Source organism: Rhincodon typus, chromosome 2 (assembly GCF_021869965.1).
Source record: "Rhincodon typus isolate 14 chromosome 2, sRhiTyp1.1, whole genome shotgun sequence".
NCBI lineage: Eukaryota > Metazoa > Chordata > Chondrichthyes > Orectolobiformes > Rhincodontidae > Rhincodon > Rhincodon typus.
In genome coordinates this window covers 97,645,420-97,667,601 of record NC_063333.1, presented here as the reverse complement: position 1 = coordinate 97,667,601, position 22,182 = coordinate 97,645,420, and the positions used below count along the sequence as shown (strand labels likewise).

The window sequence follows — 22,182 nt, the reverse complement described above, 5'->3', positions numbered from 1 at the left end:
TTTACTTTCTCAAGCACGGTCTTTGGTAGGAATGTGATTCTCTAAAAGTTCATTTGTCTGATTATGAACCCCCAATTTACATTTTATCAACAAAATATTTTTAAAATTGGTCATATGGGGGGATCAAAAGCTTCAAAATACCAAATTTATACTGTTCTGCGTCAATGAAATGGTCAAGGAGTAATCCTCAAATGCTTGAATTATCTATTCAACAAATATCATCAAATACAATACATCACAAATAAAACATGAAAATTAAAAAAATGCACATCTTATATACTTTTGGAGATTGCTTTTAAACGAAAGGAAGAAACTTACCTACTATTGAGCCATTTGGACCATAATCAGCACAAACCGCCTGGCAATAACACAATACTCTTTTCTCACTTGAATATGTATTTCTCGTTTTTAAAATGTAAACTTCTAAAACAATTCCATTAAAATGTAAAAAATGTAATAAAGTGGGTTGGCAAGAACTTTAACCTGAAAGGACTCCCTCATTTTGAGGTAGCACTTTAAAAGAGGAAAATGAACACATACCAGTGGCCTAACACACTATAATACAAATTAATTACAAAACTAGAGAGCTTGAGCAAGATTCCAAGTAAATGTTACCACACCAAATTATTAGTAACCAGCCGGGGAACCAGCAATCAGGATTTCTATTCCTAAGCATTATACAGTGTCATAAAAACAGAAAATGCTGAAAAAGTCAAGCTGCTCTGCAGGAAGAGACAAAAACAGTTAAGGTCTCAATGATCTTTTATCACAATCTGAAACACCAACTTGAAGTGTTAACTGTTTCTTTCTGTACAAATGCTGCCTGATCTGCTGAATATTTCCAGCATTTTCGGCTTTCATTTTTGATTTTAAACATCTGTAGTATTTTGGGTTTTTTTAAACTGTACAGTTGCCATTGTGGAAACAGCAACTGTGCAGCCAGCAGGTGATGACAGAGTTATGTTTGGCTGGGTGTTCTCCCCAGTTGAACAGCTTGATGTCACTGTATGTAGTGAAACGTGATACATGAGGGAACTATAGAAAAGAGTGAAATAAGTTAATTCTTGATGTCAAGTCTATAAGCATGTGTCCTAGGTAGCGAGTTTATACAAACATGCATTATTCAACTGCTCATGGGGTAAAGTGAGTATCTGAAGGAAAATAACGCTCAATCTCAAACAAAGTAATCAAGTGACATAAATGATAGGAAAACGGTCTTGCTCCAAATTGAATTTTATTCATTTCATTCCAATGTGGTTACTCCACCATCTACTTGAAGAAATAGACAAGTAAAACGTAAGCCACCTGGAACACCTTCTAGCAATTAATGGCAGAAATATGTTGGCCTATTCAAAAATAGTTTCAATCACTGTACCTGCTCTACTCCCACCATTCTGTTGCTGCTTCTTTTCAGTTTCATCGAATTGTGATAGACATTGTTGGAAATCATTCTCTTCTTCTGTATGCATGTGTAGGGGGGAGGGGGGAGGGATGTGGTGAAGAGAAAAGTAAATAACCGTCATAAATAGTGTATAATTTATGTTCATGAAAAAAATCACTCAGAGGAACCTGATTATCCACCATAGTGAAGGAGACCCTCCTGCTTAAAAGTGGCTGTTAATTGAATCAATGCTTGTTGTTGATGAAATACCCGATCAAAAACAAAGCAGTAGCTCAGTATAAGTTGAGACAAGCTCAGTAAAAAGGAAATCTAACCAAGTTTGAATGACTCATAACATGACCTCATCTGAAGAGCATGGTATAAATGTTTTATTCTAAATGGAAAAGAATACATTATAGTACAAAACAGCGACTAATGTTATTAAAAATGCACATTCAGAAGATATTAGCCCAGCAGTTGAAAATTACAATACAACCTAAAATCCTAATTCCTGACAATCCGATTTGCAGCTAATCTTGTGAGCAAATTGAAGTCCATACTATAACATCAAAAATTGTAATTTAATTCTTTAAACACAGGAAAATCAGTTTATCCAATCATTTAAAACAAAGTGAATATTTATTATGAATTGCATAAAGTGGAGCACATAAAAGTTATTGTATCAACATATTACATTCTGCATATTCAGTAAATGCCTACACTTATATCCCCTATACCCTAGTAGACTAAAATTTCCACTGTAAAATATAGATGGCTGTAAAGGATGAAGTTACTTTTAAATGTCTACAGAAAACACTGTTGTTGAGACGATTTTAGAAAACATTTTCATAACTGAACTTTCATCATCTGTCATTTTAAATAAATACTTGGGCATAGGTTGATAAGTATAAAAATCATATGCATCATGAAAAAATACAGACAATAAATTAACAATTTCAAAGCAACTGCAGAACCTTTACCCCAGGATAACATTTCTGATATATAACAAAGAAACAAAAATTAAGTATTTTTTGACCTAATAGATAATTTACTGATTTTTCATCATTTATGGAGAATGATGACATATCAATCACTGTCAAAATTTCATTTTCAGAACATTTAAACTTCATAAGGTTGCTTTCGTAATCTTTCAACGGTGAGGTGTTTGAAACAATGTTGTTGAGGGGTACATGAAAAACAAAGTATAAAAACAGTTTTTATCTATCTAAAATTTCTGATTAGTCAATGGCTTGACTTGTAGGCAGAGCTATACACACACGTCTCAGTTTTTTGCCCCTGGCCTCCACTCTCTGGCACCTGGCACCTGCTTTCACACCCAAGTTATAAGGCAGCACCTCTTGGTCTTTGGCCCCGATTATGGGATCGAGAGCTCCTGCTCTTTGATCTCGATTATTGACTTGCAGCTTCTAAGCTCTGGCTCCAGTTATGGCCCATACTTGACATTCTCTGGTGTCAGCAGGCATCAGCTCTTTTCACTTCTCAGCATTGCTCACTGTGTTCTGCCCCTCAGCTATCGTCATTTTCTGAATGCAGTCACTAGGCACTTGACAAAGATGAAGTGGGAACAGCAGACGGAAAATTGGAATGGGATCATGAATACTGGCGGACAGGGTCATGGTATAGTGAGACAAGAAATAGAGAGTGCGGTTGCAGCAGGCATGATGGGTGATAGTAGCAAAGTGGGAAATGACAGCATAGAATGGGGATGTTACAGGAGGGACAGACAGGGAATGGCATGGAAGAGAATGCGGTCAAATGAAATGTGATAGAGGAATGGGAGATAGGGTTGGCATTGGGATTATATGGGAAGGATGAAAGTGATATGATGGGTATGGCATAAGAGGGTTGGCATGGGAAGCATGGAATGACATGGAATTGGTTTAAAGAAATTGCTGCAATAAAAATGCTAACATCACCAAAAATATTTTCTCCATATATCTTAGTTTTACAATATTATTTTCCTAAAGATCCTTGCAGCATTTATTTTAATGCAGCTAGTCACATCAGTAAGCATCAATCAGCCTTTTGAAACTTCAAGTCTTCCAAAGATATATCCCAGTTTTGGACTTCTTTTTTAATTATTTGAAACAAACCTGTTGTGGTGTTTGTGGTCGCACTTCAGCCCAATGTTACTAACCTTTGGGCACCCAGTGCAGAGAAGTGCAGGCAGATTGGAGGGCCTTCTTGTGAGTCTGATCCTGGGCCTGGTCAGGCTGCCAATAAATAAGTCCAGGCAGTGGACTGTAGGGAGGGTCATCTTTGCTGACTGCCTGCCCCTCTCTGTTGTTATGTTTGAGCCTGGGTGTCATTGGAGAGGGAGCATGCAATGTCTACCAATGCGCTGGTTCCTTTAGAAAGAGATGCGCACCGTGGGGGATGGAGTGCTTTATTCCCCCTCCTTCTCTCTCTACCCCTCGCTTCACTTTTTTGATATCAGCATTGCTTTTAACAGGCTTTGCTTGTTAATACACAATTGGCGACACATTTTCCCGGTGGTGGAAAAATATACATAATAAAGTTTATTCACAAGAGTGTCTTTCCCTCCTGTCTCATAATATATAAAGATTACCATGGGTCATTTTGGGGGTGAGAAAAAAAATAAAGGTCACTCCTTGGCCCCACAGAAAAAAAAGTTATATGCTAAAAGGCTGTCTTATGGTAAAGTGGGAGTGTCCCTGCCCTGGACTAGGAGGCCTTGGACCCACCTGCTCAAGAGGCGTGTAAATAACATCTCTGAACAGGCAGATTAGAAAAATAGGAGAAGGAAAAAAACAAAAAAAATTAGGGCTCTTGTGGTGCAGAAAAATACAGCAGACCCAAAGGTCTCTTGTGGCACAGTAGTAGTGTCCCTACCTCTGGACTGGGAGGCCCATGTTCAAGTCCCACGTGCTCTGAAAAGGGTGATTAGGAAAAATAGGTTAAATAGAAAAAATTTTGAACAGAGCCGGGGTCCTTTTATGGCAGAGAGGTAATCAAGCATCAATTAGCCTTTAGAAACTTTAAGTCTTCCAAGGATAAATCCCAGCTAACATTTTACTATACAGTTCTATTATACATCCACCAGACGGCTTCCTGCATCTCAGCCAAGTGGATGCTTTTACATCTGTGTTCCCAATGAGTGGCAATGGGACTGTAAGAGACATCATAACTAAATCTAATTCTGTCGTTGCACCACATTCACTTGCCAGCAGCAGGCATCATGCATTAAAGTTTAGTGGAAATTCTGGCCAATTATTGCCTCCTCCCTATCCTAGGAAGACTCCAATTATACATCCTACAATATTTTCTTCCATTGAGATCAGACTTTCCCATGTAGAATGGACCCACAAGCATTTTGGTTAAGAAATTCCACATTTTCAGAGATTGATATGCAGATTTTGAAAAGAAAATTGCATTCTTGCAAATTAGGCTAGTACTTGTGCTCCCACCCAGTCTTTTGGGAACAGCACTACAGACCAATTTTTACAAAGATAATTTTAATACAGAATGCAATTATGTTGAATACATGATAGTCATTTGTTAGGACTTGCAGTGTAATTTATAAAACAATAAAAATACACAGGCATTTTGATCATCAGCACTCCTCCCTTGGCCATTGCATATAACAATCAATGATGTCTTGGTCTGGATGATTGACAGCTTGTCACCTTTGTGATTAATGAAGTTCAGTTAGCAACTGACACTGACATTTGACAAGTCATTCGCAGAATTTTAACCACAGTAAACAAAAACAACACAGCAACACAGCAAGAAAAGTCAAACCACACAGATGGTTGTAAAGCATTCATTATGTGGTTTCCATAGTAATGATAAATCTGGAAGGTTCTGGCAAACAAACAGCTTGTATGTACACACCATTCAGCTGCTATCAAAACCGTTCAAATGTTGGCTTATCATTCTAATCACATAGCTTTCAAGTGGCAAAACTAAGGGTCATTTTTAATCAGTAATACATATAAACTACTGCTTTACTGTAGTAAATACATGCATAAAACATCAAAGTAACTTAAGTAATTAAATAATAAGAAAATTTATTGTAGATGGTATTTTCAAAGATTACAAGGCCATAAAAACATTTGGAATTAATATTGTTCAATTTGATTACCACAAATATAGCTGATTATTTTAACTATTAAAAGTGCTATAAAAATCAAAAGTGGACAACATTAAACTTCGAAAAAGTACTGAATGATCAGCTTATTGATCGTAAACACACTGAATCTTTAAAGTGTATCACAGCCACAAAACAGAAAACAAGATACGACTAAATGTATATGAATAGACTGTAGTGACAGCAGCATTAGCTGTATTTTTCAATACTAATTTCTTTCATTTGTGCTTAAGTTGGCTATTTCCCTACAGTAGAACAGAAAATAAAAATTGACAGATCATTTTGATTCATAAGATAACACTTCAGAAAGATCCTGGTGGCCTTCCCTGTTTTTTTTTACAGTTCATTTACCATTCAAGGAAATAACAAAGAGGAAAAAAATGGAAGAAGTCACAATCAAAACTGCCCTGTTATAATTAGGATTTTTATGTTGTGCCCTTTCTTCTTGTGGCTTTCTACATTTAAGCAGTATGACCTAGTTCCTAATGGTCAGATAGCAGACATTTAGACAACATGAAGCTAGGGCTGTGGCTAATTGAAGATGGCTCATTTCAGGAGGATATGATCTGATAAGAAATTTGATGAAATTTAGTGAGAAAAAATATAGATGATAAGTTTTGGGAAAAAGAATGAGGAAAGAAAATGGACATTAAAAGCAGAAGAAATGAAGAGCCATTTAGGAGTTCAGATACATAAACCTGAAATACTGAGATAACAATTGATGGACTTGCACAAAAATAGGTTTCACAAATATGGCTATTGGCTACGAGTGTTCCAGCCATGTAACATTGCTATTGTGGCAAGATGAGCTTTAATCTTTGCAAATAATTGTTTAGATTTTAGGTAATAAGTTGGCCAGCATATTTCAAATTGCAATGGAATTGGATGGAATTGTAAAATGGGCCAGAGAAGAGCAGCGTGTGCTCCCTCACATTGTTATTTTTAGCTTCTTCCATTTCCTGTTACCCATGAACATAAAAATAAGAGTTGGAGTGAATGATATACAGTATTCAGCCTGCACCTCCGTTCAATAGGATCACGAATGATCTTCAGCCTCAACTCCATTTTCCTGCATGAATCCACTCCTCAAAAATTTAACAATCTCAGCCATGAATATACTCAACATCTGAACAGCTACCATTCTCTAAATTACAGTCTTCCACAAATTCAACATTGTGGAAAAAATTCTCTCATCTCAGTCATAAATGGCAGAATCCTCGTCCCCTCATTACTGGTTGGATTTGTGCTACTGAGGCAAGTAACTTAATCAAGAAATTTCCCTAACTAGCAGAAGCACACCAGTTTAAAGTGCTTGAAAGAAATGGTGGACGGAGTTGGGCCCTCTGAACCATGCAGCAACTGTAGGCAGTCATGAGACATGTGAGTGTTAAGGAAGGTTGGTTCGAAGGTAATCAGTTGTCTGGAACTTTGGCTCAGTTACACTAAACAACTAGACCCTTTAGCTCTTACTCCCCCATTTCCCTGATACCCCTGCCAACTCATATTCCCTCCAAGCCATCTCCTCAGCCACACAAAGCATCTGCTTTGAAGAGACCTTAGGAGCTTCATGGAGCTGAAAAAAGACAAATTTCTAAATTTAATGCAGCTTCCTCTCATACACACTTGATGCTGAATTTCATGAAACCCATTCAATGTTTTTAAATCCCTCTGAGTGTTCTATCTGTTTGAAATAAATTTCTATTCAAGTAACTATATCTCAAACAGTGAAAAATTTGGCAACCTCACGAAGCGTTCAAACAAACTGTGAACCAAACCCCAAACCACAGTCCCCAAACAGTTAAGATAGGGGCTTTATAACTTTTAACTCAGCCAAATTCTCATGAGTAACCTCATGAGTAACAGCAGCCTTGGAAAATAGTGACAAAGAATTCTGCTGAAACTACGAGAGCAGATTGTAATGGCTTTTACTAACCTACACCAAATGGTGCGTCAAAGTATTCCAACCTCTAACTCTTACTGATAGCTTCAGCTTTTTTTTCTTCATATTTAAATGGCTGGGGATTTGAAAAAACCTGATACTGAAACAGACCTAATCCACATTCATCAAAACCTACATCTACGCCTTCAATTGTGGGTAAAACATTGAAAATAGGAGTATGCCACTCAGCCCTTCAAGCCTGTCCTGTCATTCATTACAAACATGACTGACAATCCAATTTAATAGTCTGTTCCTGTCTTACTCCCATATCCTTTGATTCTTTTAGCCATTAATTTCAAATAGGCCTGCTGAATTCAGCCTTATTGCCCACAGGATTCAAGGCCTGTCCTGTTCTCTCTGCCTGTAAAAATGGGATTGGTCAGAAATGGGGATTTTCTCAGTCAAGCTTTATCCATCGTTTTCAAAGGCTTCCGGAGCCAGCCCAGTTCTGTGAAAATTGGTTTCCTCCGTCACCGCTTCAGATGTCAGATTGGTCTGCCTGGGAGTCAACCCAAGGAAAGCGATGGGCCCAGCCAGTGTCCCCGGCCGAGCACTTGGCTCTTGTGTGAACCAACTGGTGGAGGTATTCACCGACATCTTCAACTTCTCCCTCCTTCGAGCCAAAATCCCAACCTATTTCAAGAAGACCACCATCATCCCAGTACCTAAGAAAACACATGTAATGTGCCTTAATGACTACTGCCCAGTGGCTCTGACCTCAATAATCATGAAGTGCTTTGAGAGGCTGGCTGTGGCCCACATCAGCTCCAGTCTCCCAACCTGCCTCGATCTCCTCCAATTTGCCGACCATGTAGATGTAAAGGCCAAAAGAGGATGCCATATCTCTAACTCTGCATTCATCTGTGGAACATCTGGACATCAGATACCTACGTCAGACTCCCGGTCTTGACTACAGCTCCACCTTCAACACCATTATCCCCTCCAGACTGATCTCAAAACTCGGTGACCTTGGTCTTGGGACTCTGCCCTCTGCAACTGGATCCTTAGCTTTCTGACTCACAAACTGCAATCAGTGAAGATAGGTAACTGCACCTCCTCCATAATAACACTCAATACTGAAGACCTCCCCCACTCCTGAAGATGTGTCCTCATAACCCTACTGTACTCCCTTTACACCTAAGACTGTGTTTGGCAAATTCCAAACAAATGCCTTCTACAAGTTGGCTGACGACACCACCGTAGTGGGATGGATATCTAACAATGACGAGTCAAACTGCAGAAGAGAGATAAAGGGTTTGTTGACATGGTGCAATGAGAACAATCTGCCTCTTAACATCAGCAAAATGAAAGAACTGATCATTGACTTCAGAAAGAAAGGAGGAGAACACGCCCTCATTTACATCAACGGAACTGAGGTTGAGAAGGCGAAGAGCATCAAGTTCCTTGGAGTGATGATAACCGACATCCTGTCCTGGACTTCTCACGCAGATGCAACAGTCAAGAAGGCACAACAACGTATCTTCTTCTACAGGCTGCTCAGGAAATTTGGCATGTCCATAAGGTCCCTCACCAACTTCTGCAGATGGACCATCAAAAGCATAGTGTTTGGGTGCATAACAGCCTGGTATGGCAACTGCTCTGCCTAGGACCGTAAGAAACTACAGAAGGTGGTGTGCACAGCCCAGACCATAATGGAAGCCAACCTCGCATCCATGGACTCCATTTACCCAACTCGCTACTGTGGAAAGGCAACATCAAAGACCCATTGCACCCCAGTAATGACCTCCTACAATGTCGTCCATCAGGCACAAGATACAGAAGCCTGAACACATGCACAAACAGGTTCAGGAACAGCTTCTTCCGAGCCGCTATCAGGCTGATGAATGGACTCTCTAGCATCAAATAACGCTGATCTTGCTATGTTGATATCACCTAGTTCACACCCTGTGTGATGTAACCTGTATGCCTCTAAGACTTTTTGATTTGCAAGTCCTTTGCTTACTATGATCAGTCTGTACCACTTGTAAAAAAGCTTTTCACTGTATTTTGGTACACGTGACAATAAATTAATTAATCTAATGCTACCTCTTCAGCCAGAGGGTGCAACATCTCCACATTTAGTTGGTCAAGCCTTTCAGCCTTGTATATTTCAACAAGACCTCATCTCACTTCCAGTGTAGAGTTGACATTGCTCAACATTTTTTGTTAGGTCTTTTGAACCTGGTTTCTCCAGAAAGGCAGAACACAGCATCTTTCAGAGCACTTTGTTGGACTGCAAGAGGGTCAGGGGAAGACAAGCCAAGCTGCCTTTTCATGGAATTAGCTTGTATATAGCAAGTTTAAATGTCCACTGTGAACAGGGGATAAATGGCAGTGAACGGGTAAGTAGATGAGTGAGTGAGTGGGTAGGGTAACACGTGAGTGAGGTAGGTTGACTGAGGGGTTGTTGGGCATTAGTGTAATATGTAGTTGCCCAGTATGTGATTGGTCAGTTCGGCACTTACATATGATTTTAATTTGTCTAATACTTTGTGAGTAACTGCCCAGATAAATACCACATTGTCCAAACCTCTAACTCAAAATTGGATACTTTCATGCAGGATCCTAGCAAGCTGGGATATCCTGGTCCAAAGTTCAAACTTTGATCCAGAGACTGGAAGATCTGGGCCACAATGCTTGGAAGGAAACTTGGGTATATTTTAAGAAGTATTTGCTCAGTGTGATTACTCAAGTAAGAAAATAATTGCCCAAACAATTGACCAAATGTCTTCATCTCACCAACTTGACTGAAACTGGTGCTGCTAACAATGTTGTATAGTTTTCCATGACATAAATTTGACATAAAGTGTCAAGAGTAATAAAAGGATGATATATTTGCAAAGGTTGAAACTGAGGCTCCAGTTAAAAGTGCAAGACTTTCTAGATTTAATGTCTGGATGCTTTCACCACTCCAGAGACTCGAGTATTTCTCCCATGAACTTGATGAGGGAGGATCATAAGAAATTCAAAGCAACAACATTGACACAAATGGAATTAGATTTCAGCCACAGATGACTTTTAAGGGGCTTATATTATATCTGTTCTAGCTATTGTTATTACAAGTTCTCCCATCACAGCCATATTACCAAATGGAAGCTAGCCAGACTGAGAAGAAAGATCCCAAAATGAAAGCAGACACACAAAAATGAATCAAGAATTTAAATTTATATACCAGATTTCATACCCTTGGAATATCCAAAAGTAGTTCAGTCAATTAATTACATTTCAATATGATGTAGAGATGTGCAGCAACCAACTTGTGAACAGCAATCAGTAAATTAGCCTTTTTAAATAAAGATGGTTGAGGGATTAATGCTGGCTAAAATATCAGTGGATTTCCCTTGTTCTTCAAAGAATATCATGGGATCTTTAAATTTATCTACATGGCTAGACAAATCCTCAAATTTGTGTCTTGACCTAGAGGTGGGACCACTAACAATGGAGTGCTCCTTCAGTATTGTATTAAAGTAATCACTTATGCAACTTAAGTTGCTGGAATGGAACTAGAACCCACCATATCCCAAGTTGGAGAGAAATATGCTAACACTTAATCAACTTTGACTGAGTGATGAGATTGAGCAAAGGATTCTTCCATGTCAGGATATACAAGGACAACAGTTTTCAAAATTATCTTTCATTATTGCATTATGATTTTTTATAAGAAAGATGAAACAAACCTGCATTTATATAGTGACTCATTATGTCTTTTGGATGGACCAAAGTACCAGACAACTATTTTTGAAGTACAATCATTACTGTTGCACAAGTAACTGGAATGACTGCAGTCTCACAGAATCCAAATGCATCAACTGCCAAAGAGTTTGATTTTGCTAGGCTTGGTTGAAGCAGGAAATACATCCATCACTGTCCGAGGTTGTCCTGCTGGGGTCTATTCAGTTATTGGACCCTCTCGGCGCCTCAAATGCATGTAAATATAGTCCAGTATAAGTAAGAGATTCCTTTGGTTTGTTTGTTGGTTACAGTCAAATTCCAATGTTTGCTTGTTTTCTTCACGCTATTGTACAGAACCGAACTGCATTTGTGACTATGTATATAAAAATATCTTTTAGGAATAAACTGTATTTTTGAAACTTTCTTTAAAAAAAAGTATATCCATTGGTAGAATTCCCTGCAAACCTTTGGGTAATTCCAGGAGACTTTTTTTTACATAGATTGGAGCAGGGAGACATGACTCATGGTCGATAGCTAATCCAAAATGCAGCATACCTGAAACTGCAGCAATCCCTTGCTACTGCAATGAAATTCACAGCAGATTACATACTCAAGTTCTGAGCAGCGCTTGGACACATGATCATTAGACAGTGGTAAAATTTCCAACAAAGCAGCAAGCCTGCAATATTTTGAGTATTGTGGAATAACTGAGAAGAAAATATATAGTAAATTTGTTTCAAAGATAAGTGTTGGGGAGCTAAATTTCATAGCACATGAAAATGAATGAGAAGATTGCAATAAGTCCACTTTAATTAATTATGATGCAAATAGAATGCCAAATATGAGCCATCTGTTCATTTAAATAATTTTGATGTCCAGTCAACATTAACTGCACAGCATAAAGCTAATATTAGGAGAGGTTTACACCACTTTAAGCTAAAATAAAAAAACGTAATAATCATATCGGGCACCATCTATAGAGAGAATAAGAGTTGGGTGTTTAAATGTTAGCTGTGTTTCTCCACACAGATGCTGCCTTACTAGTTGAGTATTTCCAGAATTTTCTTTTATTTCAGATTTTCAGCATCTATATTATTTCACTTTTACATCACTTCCACTCTATACTAGGCTACATTACATAACAGTGGAAGCATAGGGGTAACTGACTGACTGGAGCAGGTCCTGACAGTCCTGGAGAAAGCTGGAAGCCAAATGAAGCTAGGCGACAAATCAGTCTTAGAGCCTTTAGAAGATGAGTACTTAAAGTGTACTTACAGTGAGTAAGGGGCATATGGTCGATGTCTGAGTGAGACAATAAGGATTCAGTTCTCGGGGAATTTGAAAGTGGAAATTTGGTATTTTTAGCATGGGGTGGGGGGGAGGGGGTCACTGAGTGGTGAGTGCCATGAGGTCTGCTGACTAAGCAGCTTCTGTTCTAGATGATGATGAAGATAATGATACCTTGGAGCACTGCTGCAACAGCCAAGCCTGTGTCAGCACAGGCAGCCCAGAAGTATAGGACAGAAAGAGAGGAATCTGATAGTAGTAGAGGCAGATGATTCATTAGTTTTGGGAATTGACAGGTGCTTTTGTGGCCATAGGCATGACTCCAGGATGGCATGTTGCTTTCTTTGCAGGCAGAATCAAGGATGGCACAAAGCAAATGCAAGATGTTCTTCAGGGGAAGGGTGGTCAGCCAGAAGTCATGATAATGTAGATACCAATAACATAGGCAGGAAGGGGGATATGGTCCTACAGTCAGGACATAGGTAACAAATCAGCAAGCAGGACCTCAAAAGTTGCCATCTCTGGATGACTCCCAGTGCCACATACGAGTACAGAAATAGAAGAACAATACAGATGAACGCATAGCTGGGAAGAAGGCACAGGAGGAAATACATTAGATTGTGGGGACATGCTCTGGGGGATATGGCACATGTATGAGCTAGAGAGGTTGCATCAGGATTGAGCTCCTTGTAGGGCATTTCACTAGTGCTGTTAGAAAGCTTTATGATACAGAGACATGAGTATAAGGAGGTCAAAACTAGGAATTAAACATTCAGAGGTTATAGGACAGAGAGGAAAGGAAGTATGGCGGGGTAGCGTTGTTAGCATGCGATGGAATAAATACAAAAACAAGAAAGTATCTTGGATTGGGCAATGTAGAGTCCATACGGGTGGAGGTAACAAATAAGGGGAAGACAATATTAGTGGGTGTAATCAAAAGACCTCATAAAAGTAGCTGGTTTACAGGATACAGTAAATCAGAAGACAATGACGGCAGGCAAAAGAGACAGTACATTAGTCATGGGTGGCTTTAATCTTCATGTAGATTCGAAAAATGAAGTTGGCAAAGGTGGCTATGAGGAAGAATTCATATTGTACTCCAGATAGTTTCTAAGAATAATATGCTATAAAGTCTGCCAAGGATCAGGCTATTTTGGATCTGGTTATGTGTACTGAGGATGGTTTAATAAATGCTCTCAGAGTAAAAAAATCCCTAGGGAACAGTTACCATAACATGGTAGAACTTAGCATTTAATTTGTGAGTGATAAACTCAAATAAGAGTAATCAGATGGGAATGTGGACAGAGTTGGCTGCAGTGGGCTCAAAAGGAGTATGGCATAAAAGATGGTTGAGGAACAATGTCAGAGTTGACACATAGCAAAGATATATTCCCGTGATGGAGGAGGATTCTAGGAAGGGGCTAACCAGGGAACCTAAGAATTACACTAATAAAAAGAAAAATTCCAATGTTACAAAGATTAGTGGTAAATTAGTGAACTGAGAAAGTTTCAAAAGCCAAGAAAATATGACGAAAAATAACAAAGAAGGAGAAAATAAATTATATACATTCACCAGCAAGTAATCAGAGAGTAACAGCTTCTTTAAATATAAAAAGGGAAGACAGCCAACATTGAAATTAGGCCCCTTAAAGAACAGGGTGGGAAAATAACAGGAGCCAAAAATAGCAGGAGTTGAATAAACACTTTGCATTAGTCTTCACGGTAGAGGACATTAATAACATTCCAAAAAACATTAAGTAATCAAGGGGCTAATGGGGAAGGAGGAGGAAATAAACACAATAACAATCATTAGAGAAAAAGTTGTCTGGAGACAAATGGGGCTACAAACCTAAGGTTTCCTGGGACCTGATGGATTGCATCCTTGAAAATGAAAGATGTAGCTACAGAGATAGTCGACACACTGGCATTAATTTTCCAAGAATCCTTAGATTCTGGGTAAATCCCAGCGGATTGGAAAACTATCAATGTAACACCCCTACTCATAAAGGAAGGGATACACAAGTAACTATATGCTAGTTAATCACCCACCTTTGGAAAAAAAATGTCAGAAATGCATAATATAATCTAATTAAATTAGCATGGCATCACGAAGGGGAAATCATGTCTGACAAAACTATATTTAATGGGGGCATTTTCAGGAAGGCAGTTGGCAAGTTTTAACTCGTGGAGTGCAACAGGGACCAGTGTTGGGGGCTACAATTATTTACAGTAAGTATTAATGATTTGGATGAGGGAAGTGAATGTACTAGTGCCAAATCTGTGGTAGACGCAAAGTAGATGGGAAGGCAAGAGACAAGGATGACACAAGCAGACTACAGAGGTATGAAGACAGGTTAAGTGAGTCAGCAAAAACATTGCTAGTGGAATATAATGTGGGAAAATATGATGTTATACACTTTAGCAGAAAGAACAGGACAGAATAGAAAATGATTTTCACATTTACTTTTACATGAAAAATACAGTGAAAAGTTTAATAAGTCACCCCACCACTGCACTCTACGTCAATGATAGAAATCACATTCAATAATAAAACAAAAAGTAAAATTAAGACAGAGTTCAAGACAGTTCAGTTAATGGCTCTTGGAAAGCTGATTAAGGAACGATGGAATACCCTCAAGACACATCCGGGATGAAACCACCGTTCCGGGACGAGACCACCACTGGAAGACTGGGCCGGAAGCCAGTGACTGTGATTCCGCATCAAGTTTGCAATGACAGTGGAAAAGACAAGGAATCTGAAGGGGGGGGATGGGGTGGGTCAAGAAAGAGTTGGCTGCGATGGAGCAAGCATGGAGTTGGGCCAGATAAACTGAAGTGAAGGCTGATGGGAAAAGTTGTAGCTGAACAATGGGATACCTTCAAAGAAGGTGCGGTTTGAACATAGCTGAGCTATATGCTCTCAAAGGGGAAAAGAAGACAAAACAAACCCAAAGTTCCTTGGATGAAACAGGAGATAGAAATTAAAATAAAGAAAAAGTGTACTTACAACAAACAACATTCCCTCTAAGTTGTTCAGAGGGTCCATCCATGCCAATCAGTGTGTGGATGCATTGATTTCCGGTTTCAAAAGTTGCTGCTGTACACGGACCTAGAGGGTCTGCACAGCAGCAAGAAAATTAGGAGTGATGTAGATGATGGGTTTCAGACAGAAAATACAATTGAAAACCAAGCTAAACACAGAAGAATCAGAAGGGAAGTTAAGGTAAAGTAAATAAAAGCGGAAGGAGGGATTATGAGAAAAGACTAACAGCTAACATTAAAAGGGAATTCCAAAATTGTCTACAGGTACAAAAACAACAAAAGAATGGTAAGAGGAGGAATAGGGACTAAAAAAAAAGGACTTGCATATAGCGGCGGCATGGCTGAGCTGTTAAACAAATATTTTGCATTTGTCCTTACTAACAAAGATGCCATCCAAGTCATAGTGACAGTCACTAGAAGGATTTAAAATTACTTAAGCTGGTGTATTGGACAGGCTCTCAGTACTTCAAGTCAGTAAGGTGCTGGAGCCAGATGAGATGCACCCAAGCTCATGGAAGGACAAGACAGTAGAAATTGCGGAGGAGAATCCCAGGCCCTAAGAAAACCTTCCACATCAAACAGATGTTCTCCTGCACATCTGCTAATGTGGTATACAGTATCCGCTGTTCCCGTTGTGGCCTCCTCTATATCGGGGAGACGAAGCAGAGGCTTGGGGACTGCTTTGTGGAACACCTATGCTAGGTTCGCAACAAACAACTACACCTCCCAGTCACTCCCCCCCATTTCAACTCCCCCTCCCACTCCTTGGACGACATGTCTATCCTGGGCCTCCTGCATTGCCACAATGGTGCCACCCGAAGGCTGCAGGAACAGCATCTCATATTTTGCTTGGGAACCCTGCAGCCCAAGGGTATCAATGTGGACTTCACAAGCTTCAAAATCTCCCCTCACCCGACCGCATCCCAAAACCAGCTCAGCTTGTCCTGCCTCCCTAACCATTCCTCCCACCTCAAGACCCACCCCCATCTCCTACCCACTAACCTCATCCCGCCTCCTTAACCTGCCCGTCCTCCCTGGACCAACCTATCCCCTCCCTAACTCCCCACCTACATTCACCTTTACTGGCTCCAATCCCGCCTCTTTGACCTGTCTGTCTCCTCTCCACCTATCTTCTCCTTTATCCATCTTCTATCCGCCTCCCCCTCTCTCCCTATTTATTTCAGAATCCCCTTCCCCTCCCCCATTTCTCAAGAAGGGTCTCGACCCGAAACGTCAGCTTTCCTGCTCCTCTGATGCTGCTTGGCCTGCTGTGTTCATCCAGCTCTACACCTTGTTATCTCAGATTCTCCAGCATTGGCAGTTCCTACTATCTCAGAAATTGCAGAGGCACTGGCAAGTCTTTCAACCTCATCTCAACTCGGGAATGGTGACACAAGAGTGGAGAATTGCAAAAGGAACACTTGTTATAACAGTGTGATTCCAGGCCAAAGCACTGCCATGAACTTCCAACTGCCCTCTGGCATGGCCTAACAACCCCCTTAGTTGTAACAGTACACTAACCCCACCTAATCCTGCAAAGTCACTAACATCTGAGGAGATGTGTCCCACAGACGAGTAAAACAACAGCCTGCCACATTCATCTTCTCATACCATATGACCAATGTCCCGGACTCCTCTTTCACAATCTCTTAGTTTGCCCTGCACTGTAGCCAGAGGTGGCTACACAGCAATATGCAGTTGCACAGTAGTAATACTGAAAATCCTTAACATTAAAACTAGACTGCGTGAAGGCTCATAGCATCAAGCCAAACATAGCAAGGAAATCTCCTACTGATTACCACATTCTGCCCGCCCTTCGCGGTATTACTCCACAATAAACATCACTTGGTAGAAAAATTGAGAATAGCATAAGCACAGAATATACTCTAGGTGGGGGGATTTAATGTCTGTCATCAAGAGTGGCTTGGTAGAACCAATTTTTCTTGCCTTCAATCCTATTTAGGTTTCCTGATGTCACACTCTGCCAAAAGCTGTCTTAATGCCAAAAGGTCTGTATCACCTGAAATCACCCTTGAGTGGATAGCTCTTTTATCCACGTTTGGACCAAGGCTGTAATGCAGTCAGGAGCTGAGTGACCCTGGCAAAACCCAAACCGAGCACCAGACAGCAGGGTAGTTGCTAAAATGTTAGTTGATGGCATTGTGTATTACACCTTCCATTACTGTCAATACAGTGTGGAGCTTGAGGAACACAGCAGGTCAGCAGCATCAAAGGAGCAGGAAAGTCGATGTTTCGGGTTTACACCCTTCATCAGGACTGGCTGCACACTGGGTGCGCACCTGAAACGTCGATGTTCATGCTCCTCTGATGCTGTCTCACCTGCTGTGTTCCTCCAGCTCCACACTGTATTGACTCCGACTCCAGCATCTGCAAGATTCATTACTGCACTGATGACTGAGGGCAGATTGATGCAATTGTAATTGGTTGGGTTAGATTTGTCCTTTTGTTTTGTGCACAGGTTATACCTGGATAATTTTCCACATTGCCGGTAGGTGCCTGTAATGTAGTTGCAAGGAACAGCTTAAGTTGGGCATTGCTAGTTTTGAAGCACAAGTCTTCAGTACGCTATCAAGGCCTATTGTCTTTGCTGTATCCAATGTCTTCAGCTATGTGAGCCATTACATAGAACGCATCGAATTGGCTGAAGACCGGCACCTGTGATGTTGGGGATCTCAAGAGAAGGTGGAAATAGATCCTCCACTTGACATTACAAGTTGCGCATGATTAAAATGTTTCAGCCCTGCTGTTAGCACTGACATGCTGGGTTCTCCCATTATTAAGAATGGGGATGTTTCTGCAGCTTCCTCCTCCAGTTTGTTGTTTAAATTCCCACAAACATTCACAGCCTAATGTGGCAGGACTGTAGCTCAATCTTAGTTATTAGTTGTGGGATTGCTTAGCTCCACCTGTAGCATTCTGCTTCTGCTGTTTGGCATGCAAGTATTCCTGTGATGTAGTTTCATCAGGTTTTGCACCTCAGTTTTAGCTATGCCCAATGCTGCTCCTAGCTTCCTCTCTTCGATTCATTGTTGAAACAGAATTGATATCCTGGCTTGATGGTAACGGCAAAGTGAGGGATTTGCTAGGCCAGCAGGTTATAGATTGTGGTTGCTTCTTGAGAAAAGTGGCAAAACGGCAATATTACTGGACTAATGATCCCAAGGTCCAGTCTGTTGCTTTGAGGACACCTGTTTAAATCCCACTATAGCAGCTGGTATAATTTAAATTCAATTATTAAAACTGAAATTAAAAACTATGAAACCATGAATGATTAGATTATCCTTAAAAAACTCATCTGGTTCACTTTAGGGAGGGTAATTTACCATCCTTATGTTGTCTGTCCTTTTCGTGAATCCAGCCCATAGAAGCTAGGTAATCTATACCAGATGGATTGCAGTGATTGAAGACACCAGCTCATCATAGCCTTCTTATAGGCAATTCTCACATCCCATTAAAGAAAACAAAACTATGGACTTAAACTTGATGCAGCATCTGACTGTCAATGCTGCAGCTTCCACTACATCAGCAGCAGCAAGCTAATGCTCGATTTCTGCAGTGGGAGCTCAAACAATCACCAACATGTCTATGGAACACTGCATGCAAAGGGGGCTGCATGGTGTCACTGCTGTCCAGAAATTTAACCTTCTACAGATTGCTAGGATTGCCAAGGTATCACCCAGAGCTCCTCTGAGAGGAAGACAGCATGTGTCCTCCCACAATCATCTGCCAATGCCCTTGCTGTTACCCATCAACCAGACAGGGGAGATTGCTGCTTTCCATGCAAAGTTGATGCAGTATTCAGGTAGGCCAATAGGCACCATTCACAACCAGTCGTAAAGCAGTCCTTGCCCCGTTCTACTTCACAGATGGGCCTGTAGCAGATGACAGATTTCAGTGAGAACATTCTTTCTGAAGTGCAAACATCTCATCAATTGCTCCTCACTGTTGTCTGGAAAGCAGAACTGCTCTTCGTAAAAATTGTGCCTATTTTTTCCATGGACTAGTGACTAGTTTTCGACGATAAAGCCTTTTGCCTGCCAATAACTATGTGATTGGTACCCAGGTAACTGAATAGCTTAGGACTGGCAGCAAATTAGGGAGCAATGTTTTAATCTTCACCAGCACAAATGCTGTCTCTCTCTATTCTGCACTTAAAATCTATTTCAAACTTGAAGGAAAGCAGTTCATCTTTCCTTTAGCAGTTGTTGTAAGCTGTAACCTTTCATTCCAGTACCCTTGTATCCCTTGAAAATCATTGGTAGCATCCAAAGACAGACAATTGCAAAGCAACATTCTGACCAGCATAAGATCATAAAGATCATCTCAGCAGCCTGTGAATAGACACTCCTCTGCTCTTAACCTATTTGCCTTGTCTGCTTGTTTGTGTGTTTTTAAAGGGTAGTTTATAATGGGATTAAAGTTTTAATTTGCAACAGTAAATGTTGATGGGGTTTAAATGTTTTCCTGTAGTAAGAATCCAATTGCTTATCATAAATAGGATTTCTTGTCAAGTGCAGTAACATGGTCTGTGCTTTCTATTAATCTGGTTCTGAAAATCTGGTAAATTGGGGGATTTGTGTACTTATTTTAAAATCTTTAACTTTTATGACAACTTTGGGAATAATGAGGCTTGAGTTCTAACATCCTAACCCAGTGCATTGTGACATCTCTAACTGATGTCGACAGATAGTGCTTTCTGACAGCCCTCCTCCCCCTACTACTCCCAGCAGCTTTCCCTGCTCTGCACTGTGTCTGTTCATTCTCCAAGTTGAGCTGTATTCTCAGGGTAATGTCTAGTGGTACTATACTCAGGTCTGGGAGTAATCGGTTTTACAGAAGCCTTGAAGTCAACATTAACTCTTTTAACATCTATCACACCCCTGCTTGCAGATTCTTACAACTTTAAACAACTTTATCAAGCACCAAACATGTGTAGAACTAAGAGCCAGAAGTAATCAACCAGAGACCAACCTGTAAGAAATTGACCACTTGCGGATTTACTTGGGTTGCCTTTCCGGCTGCCAGTAGTTGTGCAGGCAGCACGACAACTTCATGTTATCTGTTCACTTCAACAATTTATTTCCATGTTAACTAGCTGCATGCAACAGCAAGAATCTAATGTTAACAGTGGAAGCACCATTTAAGGTAGCCTTCAAATCAAGTTGAGGTTATGGGGGACAATGAAGCCAGGCCAAGTACTGACAGTCATGCAGGAGTGATTCTCATTCAGGACACAATGAAGAATGGAATAACATATAAAGCAACTGTGACTTAAGCAGAAGTTATGAATTCAGCAAAAGTTCCTGAAACAGCTGCCACAGCACTCACTGTAAACTAACAGCAACACTAAAAATGATGTGAAACACTGAGCAGCTGTAGAATTGAAGTAGAAGCAGAAAATAACAAACAGCAATTAACCTGTCAGTCGTTTATAGGTAGTAGGAACTGCAGATGCTGGAGAATCCGAGACAACAAGGTGCAGGGCTGGATGAACACAGCAGGCCAAGCAGCATCATAGGAGCAGAGAGGCTGACGTTTCGGGCCTAGACCCTTCATCCTTTTCTGATGAAGGGTCTAGGCCCGAAACGTCAGCCTCTCTGCAGTCGTTTATAGGTCCCTATTAAATAGCACTGGTGTGAGGTTCCTCCTGCCTCTGAACACATGTTCACCTGTATGAGGTTAAGAAAAAGTATTAGCTGAGGCCTGCATCTCTGCAGAGTTCCTCAGGGTAACATCCCCAATCCAACTATGTCAGCTGCCTCATCAATGACATTACTTCAGAAGTGAGAATGTTCAACACTATTTGCAACTCCTCAGGTACTGAGGTAATCCATTCCCATATTCAGCAAGACGTAGACAATATCTAGGTTTGGGCTGCCAAGAAACAAGTAACATCTGCCTCACTCAAATGTCAGGCAAGGACCATCTCCAACAAGACAGAAATTGCCTGTTGACATTCAATGGCAGTACCCTGCTATCAAAATCTTGAGTGGAGGTGGCGTGGTTAAAATTGACCAGAAACTGAACTAGCATTAGAATTGACTTTATTGTCGCATGTACTCAAATAAGCGCAGTCAAAAGTTTACAAGTCGCCACTTACAGCACCATCTTAGGTACAAAAGGTATCTATGTACAGATTTTTAAGTACAAATCCTCAGGGAAAAGAAATTAGAAAAATTCAGAAATAAAAAGTCCAGGATTTCAGATCATAGGAATAAATTTGAAAAATAAAAGAAATAAAAAGTTCAGAATAACAGTTCTGCAACCCAATTCACGCCAGCACCTAGACTCTGGCCTGCACCGGGCCTTGATAACAGGCCAAGGCAGGCTTCACCTTGAGGCTGGGAGACCGGTCTGGAATCATCTCGAGGCCGGAAGTCCATGCTGAGGCCACGAGTCCCAGTCCGCACTGAGGCTGGGAGTTCAGGTCATCGCCAAGAAAAGATGGAACAAAAACATAAGAGAGAGGGGAAGAAAAAGACAGAAGAAAAGAAATGGATGGAAACTATGAGCTCCGGTTGAAGAGTCCCATTCCATAGTCATCTTGCTTGCAACTAGACTAGCCATATTAACACTGCAACTAAAAACAGCTGGTCACAGGCTAGGAATCTTGTAGGGAGTAACACATCCCTTGAGATTCCACAAGCATGTCTACTATCTACATGGCATAAGTCAGCAGTGTGATGGAATACTCACCATTTGCATAGT

General features: G+C 40.5%; 1 protein-coding gene across 3 annotated transcripts in view; it reads right to left on the bottom strand.

Annotated features, from left to right (window-relative positions):
* The window catches only part of skap2 (src kinase associated phosphoprotein 2), a 259,416-nt gene that overhangs the window by 50,479 nt on the left and 186,755 nt on the right, over nt 1–22,182 (bottom strand). For 2 of the 3 annotated variants that reach the window (XM_048613882.1, XM_048613874.1), the window contains exon 10: nt 1,376–1,459. In XM_048613882.1, coding sequence (XP_048469839.1) covers nt 1,376–1,459 — 84 coding nt within the window. The remainder of the gene's footprint in view (nt 1–1,375; nt 1,460–22,182) is intronic. The other variant, XM_048613889.1, reaches the window with a different exon arrangement.